Source organism: Chelonus insularis, unplaced genomic scaffold (genome assembly GCF_013357705.1).
Source record: "Chelonus insularis isolate UGA/USDA-ARS -01 unplaced genomic scaffold, ASM1335770v1 contig_94_pilon, whole genome shotgun sequence".
NCBI lineage: Eukaryota > Metazoa > Arthropoda > Insecta > Hymenoptera > Braconidae > Chelonus > Chelonus insularis.
In genome coordinates this window covers 3047619-3074320 of record NW_023276783.1, presented here as the reverse complement: position 1 = coordinate 3074320, position 26702 = coordinate 3047619, and the positions used below count along the sequence as shown (strand labels likewise).

Here is a 26702-nt window from a genome sequence, read left to right as displayed (position 1 = left end):
TCAATAAATTATAAAAATTATCACTTACTCTAATTTTGAACATATATATAACACCTCTATATTAAGACTATTTTTTTACATTCGAACAAAAAATGTCATTAATTATTTTAGTAAATTTCATGTTTTTTTAATTAATCAGACCATGTTTTGAAGAATAAAAAATATTTTGTTGAATTTTAATTTTTAATTATTAGACAATTGTTCCATTCATTGACTAAATCATTCTAGTTTACCCAATAATCGAATTAGATACTCATAAGTAATGTTATGTTACTCTACATTTATGTAAATGACTTTTCAACCAAATTTTTTTAACAATTGTTTAAAAAAATATTTATTTACAATTTTTTCATGTTTATATATATTCAAAAAGACATGTTTGATAGCATGCAAGTCTCATCAAAACAAATTCAAAAAAAACTAAGCCAAACTTTTTGTGGATTTACACCTTATTGCTTATATGTTCAATCATCATCTTGCATCAAAGTTATTGAAAGCACAGACAAAATTATAGTAAAAGTAAAGATAATGATAAAGGTGCTACATGTTACTTAAAAAATAATTAATCCAGTCATAAAAAGATAAATGAATTGAAATTAGAAAACTAGAGAAAAGATTAAATTTTCTCATTTTGTAGAATGTAAGATAATATTATTATTATAATCATTGCATGGTTTTAAAGAAAATTGAAATAGATACTCGAGTATGATTTTATCTAAACGCATGTTGACTTAGTCTCAAAAAAATATACATTATGTTCTAAAAATAGAATAAAATAAGATAAAAACTGTTTTCATCAGCTGATAAAATTTTTAAAAGAATTTCACTAGGAAACAAAAGATAAGATTGACAAAAATAGATTTCGACTAAAGGCGTTTAAAGTATAAAGTATATATTAAGTAAAGCTCAGAATAAAGTATATATTTAGAACATGACATTAAGTTTAACGCCACTAGTCCATAGCAACGACAAATTAAGGCGATTAGCTTGGAGCCGAGTCTCGTTAAAGTGACACGCATTCGCGTAACGATCAAACGCTTAAATGTCTAACTATCATTTCTGTTTTGTTCTCAATGAAAAATTCAAAATGTTTTTCACAGACTGATCGCTCTGTAGATTCAAAAGTTATGCGATTACTACATATATAAATTGAATAACAGTATCAACTTTTTTTTTACTGTAGTTTATATTTAGAGATGTTATGTAAGAACTTATCACATCTGCACGTGTTTTATTTAATCAAATTTAATGCATGACTTTTTTTCATTCCCTAGAATTATCCAATAAACTTGAATTGTACCTTCAAAATATTAAATTATCTAAGACATTGAAAAGGAATATTGTCTAGAAATATTTTATCTCTACACCAAATTTTTGATATTCAGTAAAATATCATCTGTGTGGAATTTTATTCTGTATTTATTTTATTCTGTTGTGATTAAACGTTTCCAATGAAAGAAATGATGGTTGTCAATCCTAGTAGATTAGAACATATATGATAGTTAAGAATGGTAAGCTAAAAATAGAAGATCAAATACGGATTTAATACTCATTAATTAATTGAGAGACATTTTGTTTTGGTTGAACTTAACTGTAAGAAATATCTGAGATTAACAATTAAGTTATAAAGTTGATTGGAATTGGCTTTCTCTATTTCAAATGTGATAAATGAATGGTCCTGGTACCAGCTCGACTTAATAATATAATTATCAACTTTTTTTTAAAAGAAAACCCTCATTTTCAATGACTATTAAATCTATTTTTTTCATATAATGAAAATTTATTACCAAGAAAAAAATTAAAGAAAAAAGAAAATGTAATTCCAACTAAATTAAAACTTCATTTATCAATCAACACTAATAGGTTTTTAATAGTAGATAGTTTTTCTTGAGATTGTTAATTTTCTTATTAATAATAAAAAAAGAAAAATTGTTATTATTAAATAATTTCTCTTTGTACTTGAATAGATAAAATATAGTCATAGCAATTTCTAAAATAATTAAGTAATTATTTTCTATTTAAAAAAAAAAGAATTTTGTTTTGTTTAAATATTTTTAAATAAATTAACTTATTTACAATAGAATAATATTTATATATCCAATAATTTTATTACCAATAAATTTTTTCGCCAACATTTTCATTAAATTTTAATATAAAAAGTAACTTTACTTTCATTACATCAAATTAAATCAGCAACTTTTAAATGCTAAAAAATAACAACAAAACTGACACAAAAAATTTCTTCAAGATAAAGATGTACAATTAGCAATACCATGGAGCTTTATTTCTTTAGGTTAATTACTACCGACAAAGTATTTATATTTCCGATCATCAACAGCATATTTTACAATTCTCAAAGAATATGCAGCAGTCATTCATTAGAGTTGGTTTTCTTCTCAATTCGATTTTTCCGGTTTTTTTTTAAATTATCTCTAAGGAATTGGAATAATAGCTTATGCACACAAGGGGACGTTTGTAAGAAGCTTTTATATGAAAGAAATAAGCGTAATGATAGCTAGAAGAACACAGTTTCCTTGGGAAACACATTAGAGTGTCTTTGTAAAAGATTCTTTTCTCATCTCTCGCTTTCTTACTAGCGCGAATGAATGCGCGTCGTTGCTTGCAAGTTGCCTCACCAACAGTTCGTCCAATTGAGGGTTAATTGGACGTATTTTAGCTGAAACCGGCTGCACACGCGAGACACTTTGCTGTCTGTCTATATTGCAAACTGTTTTTCACTATATCTTACTTTTTCTTATTCTTTTTTGCTATTTATGTCTTTTTTTTTTCTTCTATATACTCTTCAAACTTCTCTTAAATGTTTCTCAACAGAGTCAGAGGAAACGATGATACAGGGACGTTCATATGTTCCAGCTTAAATAATCGTAACGATCCATAAACGACCAGTAATCGGCCCTAAGGCATTTATTTCGTTGTCGACTCTACATAATGTTCGAAGCTCAAACTCGTCATCCCTCTGCCCGGATGAATACTTTTATCCTCATCTACGATATACTCACACACTTATATATATATTGCCGGAAGTCATTGTAATCGGATCGATTTTTGAAATTCGAGATTAATCATTTCTTATTATTTTTATTGAACTACATTTTAAGAATATTTTTTCAAGTGTTTAAACATTGATATGATCAGAAGTAAAACATTATAAGTATTATAGTATGACCAAATTTATAGCTATAAATAATGAAATTACTAAATTGTATAGTTGACATATTTCCAAATATATAGCACAACTATGCTAATTTCAAAAAAGTATAAAAATTAATTATTCGTTATCATTTTTCTAAAGTACATTTTTTAATTTACTGTCCATTTCAAAATTATTACCAGCGATCGTAAAATAATTCTTAATGATTGAAAAATTCTGAAGAGTTGCATCATGTATGCTGATATATCTCAGTGATGTGGTAAAATAATATCAACAGCAATAAATATTTTCTTAATCATGTAGTAGACTTTAAAGATGCTGTTGACTATCATAAGCAAAATTTTAAAAAGTAACCAATTATGTTTCAACATTTTTTTACATCAATAGTAAGTTGATGACTAAAAAATTTAGTTAGATCTTAAGATAAACGTTTAGATGTTTGATGGAATTTCAATTTACGTTTGTAGTCTGTTTTTCACTTCCTTTTACCACAAAAATGACTCAGCTTAAGTGTTCAAAGTCATTTAATTTTTTTATAACCCTGTTGTTGATATTAAAATAAAATTCCTAATCACATGGTGTTGGTAACAGAAACTTTTCCAGCTAATTTAGAATATGAATGAAAATTAATCTTTAATTAACTATAATAAAATGCTTTCTGCATGGATTAATAAAAACAGAATAATATGTTGTGTCCTAAAAAAAGTAGTTGTTCAGAACAATTGGATAGATTTAATTATCCAAGCTCTGTAAGGTATCATTGATAAAAAGTTTTCTGGAATTCAAAGAGAAACATTGATGTTCACTTAGGTATCATAAAAGAAGAAATAATTTATTTAATAAAAAATGAGCTTGCAATCAAGTAAAACTTCATCGATGGAAAATAAATTTCACCCCCTTATAAATGATAACTTTTTACAGTTTCAAGAGATACCAAGTCTACTTTAGATGGCAAGATAATTTCTAGCAAATAATTTTCTCAGCATATTTCTTATTTAAGTTGCCTCTTTTGGAACTTTTCTACAATTATTTGTTCCTGAGTTACTAAGTCATAAACTTGGAAAGACGACTTTAAGTTCAAGCCAGAGTAATTGAAGCAAAAAATAAGCTACACTTTGCATTTATGAACATATAATCTTAAAGCTAAGAATATGAGCTCTTTTGTAGCAAAGAAAATATTATGAATCAAGAAAGCTGATGATCATCATTTTATTACTGTAATATTAAAGTTTGATGATAAATAAAAATTTTTCAATTATATTTTATCAACAATAACGATACCATTATTCAAGGCTTCACCTTGTCCATATATTGTTCATCATTACTCTACTCTATATTTAGAGTAGAGTACATTAATTCAAATAAAACATATTTTTTCCCTTCAGTATTCTTAATGACTGACAAACTGATATTCAGTATTCTCACTTCTTCTCATAGTCAGTAAAATACAGCAACATAAAGAACAAAATGCAATGACATTTACGTCACTTCTTGCGCAATTGGATTTTATTCAGTAGTATATATTCTTGAGCTTTTTCTTGTCTTACTTGATTATTTGATCCAGGCGTCGTCAAAAACGTTGTGAGATATCTTGAATACATTGTGCAATATCATAAGATAAAAAAATTCTTTATCTTATAACTATATGGTGTGACCAAGTTAAATTTATCGAGCAATCCAACGATATTCAAGAAGTCATTTAAAAAAACAACAAGAAAAAGCGAAAATTGAAGAAAAAAAGTTGACGTTACTGAAGAATATCGAAGTTTATTATTAAGAGCTGTAGAAGTCAGCCAAAGTGGAGCTGGATAAGAAAAAATAGTTAATAAAAGAAAAAGACAACCTGAATGACGTTGATAAGACAAGAGAGTAGAGAGATGGCTTGGGATAAAGAGGATAATCATCTTGGATGCTGGGTCCAGGTATAGAAGTAGGGATCCTTGGGTGTATACAGAGGCTATGAGTGCTTCCAGCAGACCGCGTGGGGCATCGACAGCCACAGCAAACTATAAATAGATCGCGAAGGTCAGGGGAATCAGCAGTTTTCATGCAAATGCCTCGTCGATGGAATAATATTGCGTTCTTTGAGCGGCCAGTCCTTTTGCAGGTCTGGTTACTTGTCGACTTTCAATATAAATTAGCTCCAACTTTTTTTTCATTCTTTCGAACATATTTATTCATCGTAAACATCGTTATTTAGAAAATAATGCACTCTTTCATTAAAACTTTTTATTATCATTATTGCTATTAATTTTTATTTTTTTGCGTGAAAATGAAGTTGAGAAAAACATGTCTTTTTTTCTCAATTACTTTAAAAATCTTTTTTTTTTATTATCATTGGATTACATCAATGAAAGATATTCAAGTGCATTGAATGAAAAAAAATGACATTTCTTGTATAGAGTTTGAATGTAATAGTTGAAGCAATTACTTCAATATATGCAAAATGATTTTTCTTTTTTAATTTTGTGAAGCATAAGCATCAACACTAAAATTCATGTTTAAAATAGATTATATATTTTTATATGATCATATAAAATTTTTTTTTGGTATAAGAAGTTCAACTTGACTTCTTCTCACTTATTAACACCATTAAAAAGTGTTATTACATCTACTTTGAGAACATCATAGCTTTTTCTTAAATGATAATGAACTTGTTCTAGTTATAAGTTTGTGTTGATCTGATGATTATTATTATTCAATATTCATGTTAAATAAAAACAGCTACTAAGTAGCTTTCTTTCTCGCTTTGTATCTTTTTCATAAACTAAAAAATCAATTAATTGTGGTCAATAACTTTCATTTAAATCTTAACAATTTCCCTTATCATCTTACTTTTCTAATAAAGAAATTCTTCTACATATTTTAGCAATTTTTATTCCAACTTCAGTTTTCTTACTGAGAAATCAAATCTCCTTTTATATACAAAAGAAAAAAGCCTGTCTCCGTTTGTATAATTAATTATCCAGGAGTAAAATAATTCTCAATCTATTTACAGCCAGTGTCAACCAGTTTATATTGAATCATTTTATTAAATAAAAGTAAAATGATTTGCAGCAGTTAAATATAGATATATTCTTCATAATAAATTCTCATTATCAATAATTATTTGACTATTTTAATTAATTTCATATTCTGGAGTAAAAGATATTAATTATGTTCAATCATAAATTGGAGAAGGTTTTTTTTCAAATCTGAAATAAATCTTTCAAACATTGCATGACTTGGGAAAAGGATTCAACAATCATTAGGGTAAAATAATCAGCAAATGATAACTATCTAGTGAATGACCAGTATATAAAATATTATTAATTACCAACTCCTAAGTTTATGATTTACTATTTAGTATTGCTTAAAAATTTCAGCAATTGTGAATAATTATATTTTTATATACTGGTCATTTGTTGGATAATGATGATCATGTAATGGACATTTTACCCTTTTCCATGAAAGAAAATTAAACAAACATGAATCAAAATAACTTAGTATGAATTAAGATAGAAGTCATCTTAATATAAAAAGCAAATTACATTAATATATACATACACCCAACAGAGATCTTCGCGATTTCTGTTAAAGAGAATGGTGAAACCGAGTGAAAGTCTTTCTGTCGTCGTTCACAGGTGCACGTATTTATTAAAGGAAGACGAAAAAAATAAAAAAAAAGAAAGAAAAATATTTCTTAATATTATTCATCGAGAGGACTAATTTTTCTTTCGCTCTTATCATGTCCAACTCCCTCCATTCTATCTACATCCTGCATACCCTTGCTCCCTACCCTTCTTTCTCAAAGTACATATACACAACTTTTTCTCTTCTTTTCATCGGCTCAGCGATTAATGGCGTTACATCGGCTGTGCCATTAATTCTGGTCGCTTTACAAACTTGAGGGAAACTGGTTTACGCCCAGGCATTTTATTCGCATCCGCAAGGGCGATATATATGTATATATATATACCGTGGGAGGTTTCTTTCCACTCTTTTTCTTTACTTCTTTTCTCTTTCAACGAGTCGCAATGTCTTTCTTGACAATTATTTTATCGTCTTCACTTGTCTCCAATTTTCCGATCATTAAAATACTTTTTTACTTAATACCTTCTCTTTTTTCCCCTTATTTCTTCCACGAGTTACATTTGTTTTATTATCCAATTTAATTGTATTTTTTTCCTCCTTATCAGTTTTAATATGTTTCAATGATTTATATATAGATCTTTTAGAGTTGAAGTTAATTTTTCCAAGCAATTAGTTTATGATTTTAATGATGATTTATAATTATTAGCTTAATTAACATAAATATTTATAGACACGTTTTGCATATTAGAATAACTAACCTTGATGTCAATATTATGTTGTTGATAATTTTAAATAATATTTTACACATGTCGATTTGAATATTATTAAAAACTGGGTAATAAACAAATTGATTTTTTAATTAGTGTCAATAGTAGTTAGAAATTACGAGAAATATTGATTATACATTGATTCAAATCGACTAACTACTTACAATTTTTATGAATAATCTAGATAGTTTTTCTATTATATTTTCTATTCAATAGATTTCATAGATGATTAATGAATAAAAGTAACAAGAAATATCAAAATAATAGCAATTAAAATAAATTTAAAAAGTTGCGAATAGATAACTTCACTCTCATTTTCTACACCTTTTTAGGGTATAGAAAAAAAAAATAAAAAAATGAAATAAATTAGAGTTGAGGCTTCAAAACAGATAAACTGTTTTATCAAAAGGGTTTGTTTACTCTCAATTCTTCCCATCGTATAATTAAATACTTCAATGGAAATAAAATATAATTAATGAATAAATTGAAATGATTCAGGTTAGTCTACCATTTTCCGGCCTATTTAAGCTATTTCCAACCAAAAAACTTTTCTTTTTTAATAATTTTGTCGTAGTAAATAATAAAATTGTTGTTCAAATTCAAAAGTGTATATATCAAGTTTAATTATGCATCATTTTGTATAAATTGAAACTACATAATTTTAAAACAAATTTTTTGAAATAAAAATTGAAAATATTTCTATTGATTATTATTCAATGTTATTTTGATAATATGGAATTTTCTTTGAAATAAAAATAGCTTGTGATTATTAACTAGACCGGAATATGGCACACTCACCTTATTGGAACTTACATAGCTGATCATAGGTATGTTCCTTGACTGAGCAACAATAGCCTCAACGTGACAGGATCCTTCTGGCCCAAAAAAAGCCGCGACCCCTTCGCAAATCATATCAATCATTGCCTTGGTTGTCTCAACAGTCTCTCCCTTTGTATCGACCCATTTCATCACCAGCTTTACATTTGGCAAAATGTTTGGATCATTATTGATCTGAAAAAGAAAAAGAATCATTAGTATCAATCAACTCCTAAATTAAATTCAAATATCAATGCCTTTTTTTACTTTCAGTAATCTAATTAAATTGTAAAACATCTTACAATTATGTTTTATTTTAAGAAAAAAATATTCTTACAAACTGTGTATGAAAGGTGTGTGTTTAGTAATGAGATAAAAATATTTCGATTTTATTTAATTCAACAAAAAAGAAAAAGATTATCATTCATATGATTATAATAATTGCCTTCTTTTCGATTTATTAATTATCATATTTTTTAATTTCCAGGTAGATAATTTAATGGTAATTACTCATGTGCATATCAGAGTCATAAAATAGAATGGTTTCCCATGATGAAATTTATGATTATGATACAAATCTTGTGAAACCTATCAAATAAAGATAATCAATAAAAAAAAATTGTTGATAATTTTCTAACTAATTTAATATAATCATGTTTCAACGACATGTATTTACAAAATATTCTTTAAAAAAATATATTAATGTTGAATAACTAGTATTTTTGCTTTAGAAGTTTACTCTAAACAGGTATAGAAATAAAAGAAGAAAAATAAGGATTCAAAGCTTTGGATCTAAATACTGGGCTGATGATGATTACCATGGTAAAGTTCAAACGATTTAAATCAACACATTATCAAGTAAAATTATAACAACATACTGGAGTTAAATTAATTCAAAATTCTGAATCGACTATTAAATACATGCGATTATAGTTGAATTTAACACACACATCTTTAGTAAGTATGATACTGATGTTATCCATGTCAAAAAAAAATGCATTTAACCGGATGTGTTTCAATTTTTAGTCTTTTTTTATCTTCAAACATCTGTTCAGATTTTGTTATAATAGAATTTATTGCTGATCTTGTGTGACTCTTCTTGATTAATTAAGTGCTTATTAATTTAGTTGAATGAATAGTAATTACAAAAATCATCTAGCAATATTTGTAACTATATTTGATGTAGACCTAGCGATATTGATGTTATTCACGATTTTGATCAATGTTATCAACGGAATATCATTTAACTACTGCCATGAAATAGAGTTCATTATTAAAACAAATAATTCTAAAGATGAAATGCAAAATCTTTTTAGCTGCTAGTTTCATTATGTCTAGTTGAGAATAATTTTAAAAATAAGTCAAGATCTAGAAAGACGTCAGAGTATGGAACACGTATGGCACGCGGGCCATTTGCATGCCACTCGCGTATGTTCAGGTTTAACACATTTTATTCCCATTAAATTACATAATACAAGAGTGCGTGAACGTAGTGCGTGTCGTATAATGTTAGACAGAGGGACGGACCGCAAATATTTTCAATAGAATGCGGTTTCTCAAGATGTATTTTTTGCTTGTATTTTTTCTTCAAAAGATAAATGACTAAAAAGCGTGGTTTACGATAAAAATAGAATTAAATGTTTGTTTATATTATTCTGGTTTGAGCAGTATTTCGTCATTCAAAAATATGATGAGTTAATCAGGATCATGCGTGATATCGTAATAATATAAGAGCAATTACAACGTGCTTAAATTTTAATGCTACACCTGTTACTAAAAGGATCATCAACGTGTTAACGTCGAGATTGACGACATTCCTTTTGTGGCAAAAGTGTCAGCATTCCTTGCATCTCATTTTTACTTTGAAATGTTTTTCAGGTTACCTATTACGTATTAACAAGTAAAAGTAAAAAATATTTGCTTTTTTATATTTCTCGCAAGTATTTAAAAGAAATAATGATAATTACTTTGTAACATTAATTATTTTTATAAAGTCATCTTTCTTTGAATTATTTCAATTCAATTGAATAAATATTTTCATTTAATATAAGGTAAAACTTTTGATTTTAATTGATTTAAAAATTGCTTGATAGCTTGAAAGTGCCACCAAAATCATTTTAAATTAAAATTCATTTTTAAAAACTAATGACAATGAAAATAAAAAAAACTAGAGTAACCAATCAATAAAAATACAGTAAAACAAATTTTTTAGATTTATTATCAATGAGAAATGTCAATTATGTATTAGAAACAATAGATGGACACTATTTTTTATAGTTAAATAAATAGACAATTGGATGCAGTATTTAAATTCATTGGTCAGTTTTTTCTTCATAAACATTTTAATTGTTTAAACGCATTTTCTTGCTAAACTATTACAAATGAAAAGAAATAGTTATATTTGCACACACTTACGAGTAACAAATCAAGTAAGCATTAATGGGACTACTTATGAGTAAATGAAGAATTCAAATAAATTATTTCATGCAGTTAAATATCATGCTAATATTTTAAATTAGTTTATTCATATTTATAAAAGTTCATTAGTTTAATAAAAAGAGAATTGAATCATAATTTTATATTAATTTTTTTTATAAAGTTGTTAAGAAAATAGAAAAACACTCTTACTGTTCAAACATTTTAGAACATACAGTATCAAGATGATATTCTCATCTGTCCCTGTCTTCAAGATGAGTATAAGTCATTGATGCACATAGTGACTGTATTGTATTATTAAAGTATGATTCAAGTTCATAGATTATTAAATAAAATAATAAAATAAAAAGTTGGTTTGAATATTTTACTATTTTTTTTTCAACCTGATATTGAAAATTTTTCCAATCTATTCATCAACTGGTTTCTGTCAATTTATTGGTCTCATTACCATATGTCATTTAACAGAAACAAAAGCTTGTAAGTAATTTTAAAAAACAATTCTGAATAAAAATAACTCACATATGTATATGTTTACAAATATAACCATCCCACGGAAAAGTTATTATGAATGCATAATTAGTTTAAATTTAAAAATGTTAAATTCATCTTATTCTACATATGCCAATATATTAAAACATATATCTTTAAATATATTAACATATATTTTAATAAATAAAAAGTGATGAAAAATAATATATGTAAACAAATAACTTTATCCTCATCCAGGAACAAATATATACAAGAAATAGAATCAAAGTCATTAAACCCGTATTGAAAAACAAAAAAAAAGAATGATCAAAAGATGATGGAAGCTATAAATTTTTTCGATTTTCTCAACTCGATACGGTAGAATGATTAAAAATAAAAGAAGACAAAGAGACAAATTAATTGAAACTCTAAAAGAAATATTGGCGAAAGAATCGTGAGAACGCTGTCCTCTTTCCTTCCTTAGCCAGTGTTACTATCAAGTCTATATGGAATCATGATCAATACCCAAGTTAAAAGCATGTCGACATAAGTACTAAGCGTATACTTTCCCTTCGGCTCACCCGTTACGTCCGGCTCGTGCACAGATATCACTACCGGTCGGTTATTATGCAAATCCGAATTCCTGCAAACAATATTTTTTTGTCTCTCTCTTCCTCTTTGGCGGTATAAGTAGACCCTTTTCAGTTCTCTTAGTCTCTTTTTTTATTCTCTCATTCTCCCTCTCTCTCTTTTTCTCTCCCATCTCTTTATCTCTGTGCGCATACACCGCGCTTTGGCGGTACCAGACTCGCTTGTTACGTTCTCACACGGCCAATGTAATTTACATTTCGCGGCTTTCTGACTCGTGTGCCTTACCTTCAGGAAATTACTCTCCTTGGAGATAAAGGAGAGACAATTTTTTTCTCCCTCCTCCCCTATTATAATCTTCTTTATAAATAAAACAATAAAATAAAGAGATGAAAATCTTGACGAATTATAAATATTAATGTTAATTCAAACGCACTTTAGAATATGAACACTTGAATGAATGATTTAAAAATAAAGTGACTTATGATAATTTTGTACATTTCCGGTATTAAATTTGTATTAAAACTACGTAGGAGGTAGGTCGGAAATATTTTTGACAGATAAACGAGTCGATTGTATAATGGAGTATAAATAAAAGTTGATCGTCACGAGTGTCTGTCAGTGCCAAGGTTAAATTAGTGAGCAATGAAGTTAAAACTACTACTATATCGTGAAATAAAACAGACAATGTGCAATTCAAGGTTCAATCATTTTTCCCCATTTTTTACTTTCAGTTATTATTAAATCAAAAAATTAGCCTCACTTTAAAAACACATAAAAAACATGATTTAACCATGACGTCAATCTTAAATTAAAAAAATTTTACTTTCAATTATTTTGGTTTTACATTTTTTACTTTGAATATTATTTTTCATAATTCAAATCTGAATATTTTTATTAGTTCATTGACTAGAGTTTGAATGATTCTAATTATGCATGTGAAAGTTTTACCAGAAAAAAATTGAGGTTCTTTAAAAAGCTATCATCATTAGCACTATTTTTATGTTAGTAAAATTAACAAGTATATTAAATTTTAAATCACTATAATAAAGTATAATCATTATTCATTATAATTTATAAAATGTTTTCCAATTAAAAATAGTCTGATATTATTTTCTGAAAATGAATTAATCAAAGTCACTATGGATTACTGACTGATGACAGATTCGTCATGTCTAATATACCACTAATTGCATCAGTAGTCACAAAAATGTTTCAAGAAAGTAAGATTCCCCTGGAATTAAAGCCAAAGTAATTTGATGACAATGATGAATCATTGAAGATCATCAATGAAATATTCAAGTTAGATTCATTCTTGATAAACTACTATTCATAATGAGAACATCTTTTTTTGAAGATCACAATGATGTTGATAGACATGGAGACAACATCAAAGAAAAACAATCAATTAAAATGAAATGATCAATTTACAATCTTTTTAAACTCAAATTAGCAGAAAGCTTCCTAATAGAGTGTTGATTTATCAATTCTTATAATTTTCTACCAAAGGTTTGCATTTAGCAATAAATGCATTAGTAAGATAAATGTACTGACCAGTTATTGATGGAGTTGGTAATTACCAACAGATAGATGATTGGGAATATTTCAAATAAAATAAACAGTTAAATACTTAAATCGAGTTATTTCAAGAAAGTGTATCAATGTCAGAATTGGCATCTATTTATATCTCTTACAGCATTTGTAAAGTTCTCTGGTACTTGTTCTGGTTAAAAGAAAACAAGATGAAGAACGTGTCAGGAAAGTAGTGGGAACGAGCCAGGGGGCATGCGTGCAACTTGGCGAATCGAGACTTGGGTTCCTGGACTCGTCGACCGATTTCTTCTCACGGTCTTGGGGTTTCGGGCGTGGGCGGACCAGCACACACTACAGCCCTTCACGAGAACAAGAAAAAGAAGCATCTTCAGAAAGAGAGTTGCAGAAGCGAACCTAAGAAAAATAAAAGGTAGCTCAAGTACAGGTCTCTTTGGCTTTCGCCGCTTCCCGATCGATCCCACAACAAGTCCTGTAGCCCTCGGCTACTTCCACGATCCTATCGATCGACAATTCTCCAGTTGTTCCAGTACCTCTCTCCCTTTCTTTGCCATTTCAAACGCCACATTCATCTTTTCTCATTACTCTCAAATTTTACCAACAATTTTAGATGCTCAGATTCTTTTTTTAGCTCTAAGGGGTTTGAGCTTTTTTTCATTTAAATTCAAATTACTTTAAATTTAACAAAATGATGGTATTAATATACAGAAAATCTTAATATAAATGCTTTGAGAACTGAGAAGAATTTTTGTTTAGATAAATTTTCTGTCAAAATATTAATCAAAGAATTAACGTAATTTATTCAACTAATTTATGAAATGAAGGAAGGTCAGTGCCCTCATTCTCACTCAATAAAATTCATTTTTCATCTAAAAAAATATACAATCTTTGACAAGTATTAATGAAGAATATACTTATATATTTTTTTATAATCATTATTCAAACAGTGGAATAATATATTGATGAAAAACTACACTTAAAAAGAGTTTCACTGAACAAGAATATTTAATAACAAAAATTAAAACATCGACCTTTTATCACAAGTTTTCTAATTAATTGTTCAAAAAAAAGACTTATTACAGCTGATGCTTCTAATTATACTCAAAACTCTTCTAAAATTTTTAAAACTCTAACATTTCATATTACTTGTAAATGTACGAGAAGAATATTTTCCTGCTTGTTATATTTTTCAAATTAGTCAACAATGTTTCAAAATGATTCAATTTGAAAATTTAAATGACGTATATTAACCTCTAGCGTTTTTGCAAATTGATGAATGACGAAAATTGAAACAATTTAATTATCCAACTTCCTTATAAGTAAGCAAATCGATTCAATTTATCCTAGCTCTGTTCACATGACACATGCCTTCTTTGCTGTTTGATTACATGTCATTCCATAATTCAGCCTTTTAATGTCACATTGAAATGATACATATCTCAGATTACTTTCAAAAGCCTATCTGAGTTGTATGATATAAAAAACCTGATGAGAATTCACTGCATAGTATTAAAGTGACATAAATACAATTGAAGCAAATAAGAGGAAAAATATTTTACCATTTTTTTCTTTTTTGATTGATTAACATACATAGTTTATTAATATTCAAATTAAATTATCAATCCTAAGGTAAACTTGAAAGCCTTGAACTTTATCTACGTAGAATTTGAAGTTAAACTTCATTTTAAGGTTGAATATCTTGAAATAAACTTATCAATGCACAATTGGAAATAACTACTAGGTTTAAAATACCAATTTTAGATTAAACTTTTAAAATATCAATGAATTAGAATAAACGTGGCTTACTTAGAGCTATTTCAATACCAAAACTTCTAAAAATAAGAACATTCAGGTTTGGTTCCAACTGATAAAAATAAACATGATATTACTCTTATTAAAGTTCACTAAACTAAATAATCCATCATACTCTTCTATAGATCCAACTAGTTAAAAAAGCTTTACATTAGAATTCAAATATTTAAGTTATTATAATAGAATTTATCAATTATTGTCAAGATGTTTATAGATTTCAATTATCATGTAGTTATCAATAATGATTATCATAATTTTATTCAATTATTTTTATAAATTGTCATAATTTTTTTCTTCCACAATCTAAGTTCTACTCTGTGCTACATAGTTTATTACTAAAATATCTAAACTTTCAAATCTAATTTCCTGTGATTAAACTATTTTTATGATGTATCTAATTAATAAATCAATTGTAATTAGATGTAGTAAAATCATGATCTAATTGATAAATTGATTAGACTTTAGTTAAAATCAAGCAGATCCAGATGGTCTGACATATTTACATTTAGAAGTTAATGTAATTTAAATCATTAAAATTTCATCTTATAAGATAAATTTAAATTTAACCTTTTAGCTGAGCCTCTGTATATGCAGCTGGTTTTATTGAAAAAATAAACTATTTGATTATTCATGTAAATAAGCTTGTAATTGAAAGTTTGAATTTATCTTTCATCAATTGTCAAAGTCAATTACTGTTATTGATTCTCAACACATTTATATAAACAATGATTTTTACCTCATCAAGTGCCATAGAAATAGCTCCAGAGATAGCTAAACCTTGCCTTTCTTTCAATCCACCTTTGATGGCAGTAAGGTATCCAATAGTAAGATTTTGAGGCTTTCGATTGGCTTGAATAGTTAAATTAGACCAAGAGGAAGATGAGCCTAATGTTGAAGTAAGCGTTGAGGATAGTGATCGTTGATGATCTAGACGTTGGTGAAGGTCTCCAAGTACTGGCTCTATAAGAGCATGACAGGAGCTGGACACTAACAACAGTAGCAATAAAATTGCTTGAATGCTTGTGCAACCACCTCCTGAATCTTGGCTACGCTGATGATGATGATGGATCTTTGGGTCAGACAAATGCTGGCGACGGGGAGGCCTGCGGCGGCTCGGTGATGGCGGGCCGGGGCGCATGGCCGCCGCCGCCACCGGTCAGCGCCTCCCTCCCGCTCACCTGGAAAATATTAATAGAATTATCAGCTGCTGGAGATCATAGTGGATTGAATAAGCTTGTATCAATATTATTTTAACGATTTATTCATTGCTTTCTCTCGCATGTTTATTGTTGTTCAATGAGTTAAGATTCACTGGAAACTTTTTTAATTTATGCCAAATAAACTGATAAAATTGTATTAAAAAGTCATATTGGTAAAATGAGGGTAAGATGATGGGTAAAAGTGTAATGGTTGTTAGTTTCAAATAACATAGATGGTATTTAAAAATTTTCCATAAATTTTTTTGTAAATTTTTTAGTTCATTAATTAATGTCTTATCTTGATTAGCTTTATATCAGTTAATTCAATAATTATAAACACACGAGTCATTAAAGTAAGCGAAAAAAAATTGATTAATATTAAAATAAAGTTGGAATATTTTTATACTTTATTACTATCAGAAATATTTGAGTATCATTTCATAAAGTTTTTATAAATTCAATTATTTTAAATAATTTTAAAATTTTTCTAATTTTTGAATAACAATTACCTACATGTTATTCAAAGTTATACATTTCTAAAAATATTTTATTGAGTAATAAAAATAGTAAGGAAGCACATGACAAAATATGACCAGCTACTTATACATATTTAAATATGTTAATAGTGCAAAATGAAAAATATGTAATCTATGATTAAGCTCACATTTTAATATTTAATAACAATCAAAGATAAAATGTTCAATCTATAATTAACTATAAGAACACGTTATAATTAATTTGGTCTCGACTGTCACAATCACTTAAGAATAATGAATCTTTATGTTTTCATATATTTTATCCTGTCTGCTACAATCTAAGAAATATATGACAGTGCTATTTAGAAATAGACTTTAACTAATAATTCAATTTTAGTAGTGAATCATAAGGATAAACGGAATAATAACATTGAAAATTTTGCAGTTACATTTAATTTATCGAAATTTTAAATAAAAAATGAAAACAAATGAAATAAGAGTGGATAAATAAAAAGAAAATTAATATATAGTTATAATAACTTTCAATTATATATTAATAAGTTTTTTTGTGTTAAATACCTCCTTTTTATAAATGTAATTTGAAATATTACGACACTTAGTGATAGAAATGTTAATCTGATTGAATTGAATATTTTTTTCTTTATAATATAACATGTATTCACTTGTTAATTTATTTATATATTGAATTTTATGTAAAATTATTTTCTAATATTATATAATTTTTAATAAAATAATAACGTATTTTTTCACAAAATTTCAACACACAGTTAAGTAAATTCACCGCTATCAATATAATTCACAAAATGTTTCACAAGCCTAAATTACACTCAAAGTAATCTCGGACAACTTGTTGAAAACAAGATTTGATGATGACAATTGAAAAGATATAAACACTAAATGTCAACAAGAGCTTGTGATTTCATACTCATCGTATAACATGAAAAAAAAATATATATATATATATATTGAAGGTGCAAAATAAAATTAGTTGTGTGAGAAGTGGTTTCACAGATAATATAAAGGATTATCAACAAACATGAAGAGCTTGATGATAATTTTAGAGTGTAAAGAAAACACCACTACACATTATTATACTATTTTCTAAATATTTTTGATACTTAAGGAAGTATTTTTACAAGCAATTGTTGATTGTTTACAATTGATTTAATGATAGATGTTTATTGCTTCGTTTGGAGTATTGCCAAGTTTTCAGATCTAACAATTTATGTCTCACATTCTAATTAATTTTAAAATACAATTTACCACACTCACAATAAATCTCAAGTTTTGACACGTACAATTTTAATACACTGGAAGTGATGGTAAAATAAGGGAATTAGAGTTAAAGTTGAAAACACTTGATAAAAGTGATATGATTAGGATGGAATTTGCCCTAGACTTGACATGATGCTGATTCCAAGAAAGTTTTTTGAAAACTACTGGATCTAAATAATGTTTGTGATCATCCAAGTAAAGTGTATATTCAAGATCACATGGCTAGCTGGTAGATAAATTGTTAACCTTGAACCAGCCCCTTTGCTTTTGCTCAAGACCATGGCTAAAATAGATTTAAGTGTTACGCAATTACGCTTATAATTGACTCGTACTAAACGACTACTAAGGGTGACCACCACACCACCACCACAACCTCCTCAATGATTACAATCATTATCACATCAAACTCGCCATAATTTTACGTTAATTTATTTCCTTTCTAACTTTTGTGGAAACTATTATTGATCATATATGACAAAATGACATGTTCAATAACAAATAAAAGCCCTGTTAATTTTTGTTTGTTATTTATATGATTTAATGATCTTTTATTCAATATCAATTTGAAGATAAATTGTTTTTATTGAGATACCATAACGGTTTTTTAAAATGAAATTAATCAAAGCTGAGAAAATTAGATGGAGGTTAAAAAGTCATTTTTCATTTAATTTTAAACTCCATTCCAATTTTGAAATTATTATTGGTCACAAAAAATATTCAATAAATAATATGATATATTTTTATCCTTGTTGGGATTAAGATTATTTTTTTAGTAATGAAAATCGTAAAAAGTTAATTGGTTAAAAATGTAAACGTGAAAGTGTGTCATTGAAGTAAAATAATTTTTTATCAATGTAGAGATAGAGGTGTTATGATGTCACTGGTGAAGATTAATTATTATAAAGTCGACTGAAATACATATCTATATACAAATGTTAAATTACAGTAAAGTTTTAATAATTCTTTGTTTTGTTATTTTTTTAGTCTTCATGGCTGGAGTTTTTTTCTTTTTCCACTTGAAATAAATTTTCCTATTTTTGGGGTGACCCATGCTGCGAAAAAATTTTGTCGTTCTTTATAGAGAATAAAAGAAAGAAGACATGACGAGGTACTGTGCTATTAAATAAATAAATTTTTACTCTTTTACGTTTAAATTGCAAAATTCTTTTTAACACATACTTGTTGAGATATTTTGTATTAAAAATATCAAAAGAGTAGGGTTAAAACGACTAAAAGTCTATTATATTATGTGAAGTTTACAATGTTATTAAAAATGTTGACATGCTATAAAAATAAACCATCATGAGCACAGTGAAGTTTCAATACGATTGAACAAAAAATTTAGTTTGTATGTACTTGATGGAAATAAAAATTAATAAAGAATAATTTTAATATCAAATACTAATTAAATTTATCTTCTTGACTTTTGCCTATATTATTTATTATATCTTAACAAATTAATATCTTGAAAATTACTGATCGTGAAGACTTTTGCTTAGGCTTATTTTGTTCACGTAAAAATTTTCCACAAATTTGTTGCATTATGTCTTGATCTATGATGAATTCTTTTAGACATAATAGCAAAAAACTGTGGATAAAAAATTTTGTTAAATAATCAATTACAGTTTTAGATTTTCCATTACATTTTTTCTGCGTTGAAGGTAATATTTAAACAACAAGAATGTTTTAATTAATTGCTTAATAAAATTCATAGTTCTCTCACTTTTAGAATATTGACTGGACTCTGTAGTAATTGTTTTTCATCTAGATTGTCACTGGGATCATAATACATTAACCCTTTACGTTTGAATTTATTTCAAATTAAGAAATATTATGTAGCACAGCACCCAGTCATGTTCTTTTTTTTCTTATAGAAGAAATAGAACATAATTTTCTATTCTTAGAATTCTTCATTTCATTTGTAAGGAATTATTAAAGCTTCGCTATAATAATGACAAATGGTATAAATGATGGATAATATATATCCACATTTTTGTAAATTGAGTTTGGGAAGTTGGAAAAGACATTTTAGCACACGCTGCGATCGCTTGTGTTTCAATTAGATCTGTAATTAAGACGACGGGCACCGTGGTCACGCCCTTATTTGCCAAACGACTGCGACGATCCTATTTCTCAGATCGGTTGACGTGCCGTGACCAATTTGTGACCTCAAGCTACTTGAAACTCAAAGCCACGTGGCTGAAAACGTAGGTGGATACGCTTTGACAAATCCATTTTGTTCAATTAACACTTTAACATTGATATTATATATTTTTTCAAAATTCATTACTACTAATATTGCATAAATTTTCATTTTACCAACAATTGATTTGCTAACACTTGTTGATAAATTTTTAAATTATTATTAATTAATAAATGGATTATTTATTTCCATATCTTAATGGTTGAATTAATTAATAATAGGAGTGAATAATATTAATTTTTTAAAACAAAATGCGATTATAAATAATGAAGTATTGTTTTTTGAACAATGGCTAATATTTTTTATTTATTTTAAATAGTTAATTGAATAAATTGTTTCTAAAAGAGATCATCAAGTAATTTCTTTATTGCAAAAATTAATGCATTATTTAAATTGTAGAAGTATTTTACCTTTGTTTTCGATTCTTTCCATTTTAATTTCGATAATTTTATGTGCAAATTCTACATGTTAAATTTGACACGAAAGCACGTCATGAGGCTAAACATTTGCACGAGAATTTGTCGTGACTTGTTCATGTTCACACTCAAGTATATTTACTACCGGATTATTTTGCATTCATTTTACATAATAAAAAACGATTTGTAACTTACTATGAATCTATTTTTTGTCTCCATGAATTAATTTTTATGATCAATTATAATAAAATTTAAGAACGTATTTTATGAGGTAGAAATTATTAAAAATACTCGTGTTAAATTAGAACTAATCAATCATTCACTTCATACGTATCTTAAAAAAGCAAAGAAATGTAAGATTTTAATTTTTAAGAAATTGTAATTGTTTTTTTTAGTTAAAAACAAATGTAAAAATAATGTATTTAAATTGTATATTCGATGTTAAAAAGATTAAGACAGACAATTTGTTGGAGAATAGCCAAGAATTCGAGTAGTATAGGAAAACTCGGACATTCTCCTCTTTCTCCATCTCTCTGTAGCTTCAAAACGAATCAAAGCATTTATAAAGAGAGTAACTGATGAATTTTGGATGTAAGCCAAATATTTTCGCAGAAATCTAAACATTCGGGTCGAGTCTTCGACGTTGGTTTATCCCTGGTCTCATCAACTTTATTACATATAATGTCCTAAAACCATTCGCCGTAAGACGATTCGTAAGATAAACAAACGAATATGAAAAGCAGAGGTATTTTACGAGGTGAATACTACTACCTATGAATTTTTTAAAATTTTGTACTAATTTAAGTTTTAAATTTACTTATTTTTATAAATGTTTCTTTAAAGAATCAAAATATGAATTCAAAGAAATTTTCTTTAAAAATAATTCTTTGTAATATTTAAAATCTTCTACGTGTTTTTTTTTAATATTTATTATTCGTTTTGGGTATATAAAATCTTTCTTAAGAATATATTTGAAAACTTACACACAAATAATCTGAAAATATTTGATTCTGAAAATTGTTATTGTCATATTATTTTATTTTTAAACGTAGAATTGTAGTTTCAATGAATGAAAAAATAAATCTCATAATTAATTGAATATTAAAAGTCTCATTTTCTATTTTCAATGAAAAATTTTAAATATATTTGCTTTGTTATAATTTAAAAAATAAAGATCTTAATAGATCTTAAAAAAAAAACAAATAAAAAATTATAAGAAGCAATGTATTGTAAATTGCATAATTTTTTCTTTTAGACAATGTATTTTGCTTTAACATTTCTTTGATGTATTATTCATTATTGTTTTTTAACATGTTTATTAACACTTTTAAATTTTTCATTATTTATTTAAAGTGTTTACCATATTGAATGTCATAAACAAACAAATCACTCGAATTTTGGATTTACAATGTAATATAGCAATTTAATATTAAACACACTTTATATGTGTTAACATTCTTTCAAGTTTATATTTTTATTAAATTATCCAAAAGAGTAAATAAGTTTGATATATGAAAAAAACTTAATCATCTTTTTGTTTTTAATAAGAACATTTCAAGAAATTGAACAATTACATTGAAATTTACAATGCAAAATTTTTGAGACAAAATCAAGAAAAACAGATAAAAAAGAAACTTTTTCATTGCTAATAAATGATACATATATAATAAAACATTTAAGACTATTATCACTAAGATAATTTCCGAGCTGAAAGAGAGATAAAATTTAACGTACTAATTAAAAAAACACTATAATTGTGATTTCATAATATATTCCAAAAATTTCCAATACTTCTCTCAGGTAAAAAAAAACACCTGTTGAATATATATATAAAAAAAAAGCCTAAAACGTTCAAAACAAGATTTAAAAATAGCATAAATATACTTTTTATTGGACAATTGGCGTGTCGAAATCAATGATTCGAGATATAAGCACCAAGTAATTTTCGAGTTGAACGAATAGATAAGACTTTTACTGTGGTTTAACACCTGTGCTCGTCATCCAACCGCGTCCGACGTCATTCATTAAGGCCGTGAACGATGTAAAAACTCTTGAGCGCGTGAAACTCCATCTCTGTTATTTTTCCATTCCCCCTCTGTAACTATACTTGTCAGAATATCTGATAGACACGGTCACGTGTCTATTAGAGCGAATCATTTTCTTAAATGTACCACATCCTATATCTCAGTTCACACATATTTCATTTATTCACTCCTTTATTTAATATATTTTATGCTAAGTATCCAAAAGTATATTTTCACTGATTTATTGTCTAGCCTTGGATTTATTAAGTTGCCATCACGTGTCGAAAGAAAGGAAAATAATGCGAAAGAAAAAATGGAGCCGATGCAACAGGTGGATTGAAACTCCAGACTACTGCGGTGAGTCACTTTTAGTACAGCTATATTTAATACTTCCAGCAGCTTGTTTGGTGTAATAGATGCTTATAAACATTTTATATCACTCGTAAAGACTGTTTTGGTTATTTAAAAATAAATATTTTTAATTTCCCTTTTGAAAGTAAGATGTTGAGATATAAAAGAAGAGTCACTACAATGAATGTATAATAATAAGGTAATATAATCATTAAATGTGAATTGAGCTATCGAATTATCTGAGTATATAATAAACTTGATTTGAGTTCATTCGAGTTCATGATAAAGATCGTAAATTCGACGAAAAATTATAACTATGTTGATTAGAGTCGTTTGAAAAATTTAAAACATAAAAAGTCATTCGTTATTTAATGAAAAAAAGAATTAAATAATAAATTTAATAAAGTAATTTGATTTTGTCCATTTTTGTCTTATCCCAATCCAAGTTTTTCTATTTCAAATTAACTCTGCATGTTTTGAAGGATAGTAATCACTTATTTTTGGTAATAATTTATAAATAAAATTTCATCATGGCAGATATTTTTGATTAGAAGAAGGATTGAGTGAAAATGACTTTGTCGTGCAATGTAATCGTGGTACACTATGGACAAATAGTTAAATGTATCCTGCAAAACAATGAAGCTTAGTTGCATTTAATAAATTATTAAAGAAGAAAATTGTCAATCCTTATAATAACAGATGTTTTTAATAAAATATCTTAAAAAATGACAAGATTAATTAATATCGACGTAAAATATGAAATTTGGAAGTTTAAAAACCTTCGATGCATGGATAAAATAACTAGTTTTAAGACTATGGACTATCTTTTATTTATTATGAAGAATTATAGCAAAAATGTAGTTTAGTTTTAACGATCTAGTCAGTCTAGAGACAACTTTCCATCAACCAAGATCGAGTCTTCGTTCAGTTAAACATAATCAAGAGAAAATTCATTTTCTAATTTCAAATTTCCTTCACACAATCTATTCCAGTCTTGTCAATCTCTCAAAATTTGTCATAACAATTGGTACATTAGATAAACGATATAAGTATGAATTGATATGATTTGTAATTAAAAGTGCAATTAGAAAGTTAGATTTAAAAAAAATAAATTAGATATAATTGCCATTTGTGTTATGAAAAAACTATTCTATTTGATTTTTTAAATTCATCCTTTCTATTTTAAAATAATATTAATAATGTTAATAAATAAATAATTTATACATGAAACTGTGTTTACCGTTCTGATCAAATTCATGATTTAAACATTTTCGAATAATTCTACAAACGATTATATTCACATAAGTAATTTTAAAGCTTAATAAATACATTTTTTATTCATGATTAATAATAATCTTTTCACTATTATATAGAAATAATTTAATGTTAAGTTATTCAAATAATCCATAACAAGTATTTTTATGAAAGGAATTATTTTATCAAAATAAGTAGCGATAAAAAGTTATATAAATAGAAAAAAAATGTTAGATTAATTATTTGTTAAAAAAAAAAATGGTAATTATTTCCATTTGTAAAATATTGAATGTTTCTGTTCATGTTTTGCGGTCCCACGGCGGACATGGACTGAGATAATGTCATTAAAATAGTATGTCACGATAAGACGTGTTTATAATATTTACAAGTGCGTCTTTCATTTTGCTCGACTGTACATGATTTATAAGGCATAAAAAAATTCAATTATGCACCGTTTGATAACTGCATCTCATGATTAAATTTAGAAATAATATTATTTTGATTCAGTAGAAAAACATTTTTCTTACAATTTAAAATGATTTTTTTTTTTTACAATTTAAAATAATTGTACTCAATTAATAAATTATTCATTTTATGAGTTCATAATTCAGGTTATTTTTATCTTGAACAATAAGTTTTTGCTGAATCTACGTCAATAATTGTAACCTATTTGATATCAAAATTTCTACTTTTAATTTTACTTCGTTATTTAATATCTTCAATGATAAAATATATCATTTGTTTGTTTTAAAGTTTGAAAACGATTTATTTAATCAAGTGATTAAATGAAATGTTTACCTGAACAACATGGTAGGCTGACTTCTACAAGAAGATGATTGAATTCTCTTGGCTATTTCTGGGACATACCTTGTCCAGTCGTGTCTCGCCTTTAGAATACCTTCAACTTCGTACTGCAGCCACCTTAAAATTACAATAATTTATTAATATTTCATTCGTAAGTTGAAATAAAGAAAAAACTTCTTTCAATAAATTTAGCATAAATGACTATATTTATTTTTAAAATGCGGCATTTTGATAATTATGTGTAAACATTGACATGAGAATTCAATCTGGCTCAGAAAAAAAATTACCATCTTCAAAAATTTTTTTCCATCCTTTCATATGTAATTTTATTTTTAAAAAGAAATTTCAATGATTATTCATCATTATTTTTAATCTACTAAGTAGTTGACCTTTGTCTCACGATGATAGATCAATGTAATTGTCCATTGAATTCAATCAACTTAAAGCAAATTCAATCGACCCTGATAACTGTCTCGCAAGTAAACGATTTAATAAATCAAACGTTATTTAAATTAACGATAAAATAATTTATCGTTTTTTCTTGTAACTTTGAAGAGCTCTAATGACAACAAACGTTAAATTAATTGTGGATGCCTGTATTGACAGTTTATAAGTTGAATTAAATAATAAGCTTTGAAATCTAAAAGTTCAAAGTGTGAAAATATATAACTAATATTTTTAATTCAAATTTTAATTAAATTAAGCATTATTCGATTATAAAATAATGAGTGAAATGAAGTAAAAAAATAGTTTTATAATCCATAGAATGGAATTATTAATAAATTAAAATAAATTGACAGATAATGAAATAAATAAACACTCTTTCTTTTATATATATTAATATATATCTATGGATTATTTATTTCTTATTAATTTATTTATTTTTATTAGTTTTATATAAAAAAATTCTAATATTCTTTAGTTTTTTTTTGTGAAATCCTCTTCTTTTAGATAGAACATTGTTATAATTTCTCTAAAATACACACAATTTTATAGTTCACAAATTTTGTTGTCTTCTAAAGCTGTATAGTACTATAATATCATAAACAAAAGTTCTCTGCTGTATGTAAGGTAAGCATATATTTTTGTAAACAGAAAGTGTAAAAATAGTTTTATAAAAAAAAATCAAATTGGCTAAACCACAGAATTGACTCAATTTATTTGAAATAAGATAATAGTAGATGAAGTAATAGTAATATTGTTCACTATTGCTCATCAGGAAGAAAAAAATTTAATCTAGAATGGTTTAGTTTTTAAACTAATGTAATAGAAAAAATTACTCCAAGTTTAATTCGAATTATAGAATAAATTAAACTTTTCCGCTACATACTGAATTAGAATTTAAATAATTTTTTTTTTATCTCTAAGTTATTAAACTTTATTGTTTTCATTAACTTTAAATCGATTTTATAAAATTATTTATAATCTAAATAGAAAGTGCATATGATAAATCATTCAAGTATTTATTACCTCTATTTTTATTACATCCTCTACTA

General features: G+C 26.5%; 1 protein-coding gene across 3 annotated transcripts in view; it reads right to left on the bottom strand.

Annotated features, from left to right (window-relative positions):
- LOC118072742 (receptor-type guanylate cyclase Gyc76C-like) overlaps positions 1 to 26702 on the bottom strand; it is a 51961-nt gene that overhangs the window by 16198 nt on the left and 9061 nt on the right. For 2 of the 3 annotated variants that reach the window (XM_035092843.1, XM_035092845.1), the window contains exons 2-4: positions 25201 to 25323; positions 15920 to 16361; positions 8326 to 8523 (exon numbers count right to left, since the gene is read on the bottom strand). In XM_035092843.1, coding sequence (XP_034948734.1) covers positions 8326 to 8523; positions 15920 to 16321 — 600 coding nt within the window. In that variant the 5' untranslated portion in view covers positions 16322 to 16361; positions 25201 to 25323. Of the gene's footprint in view, positions 1 to 8325; positions 8524 to 15919; positions 16362 to 17437; positions 17596 to 25200; positions 25324 to 26702 lie in introns of those variants that run through there. The other variant, XM_035092844.1, reaches the window with a different exon arrangement.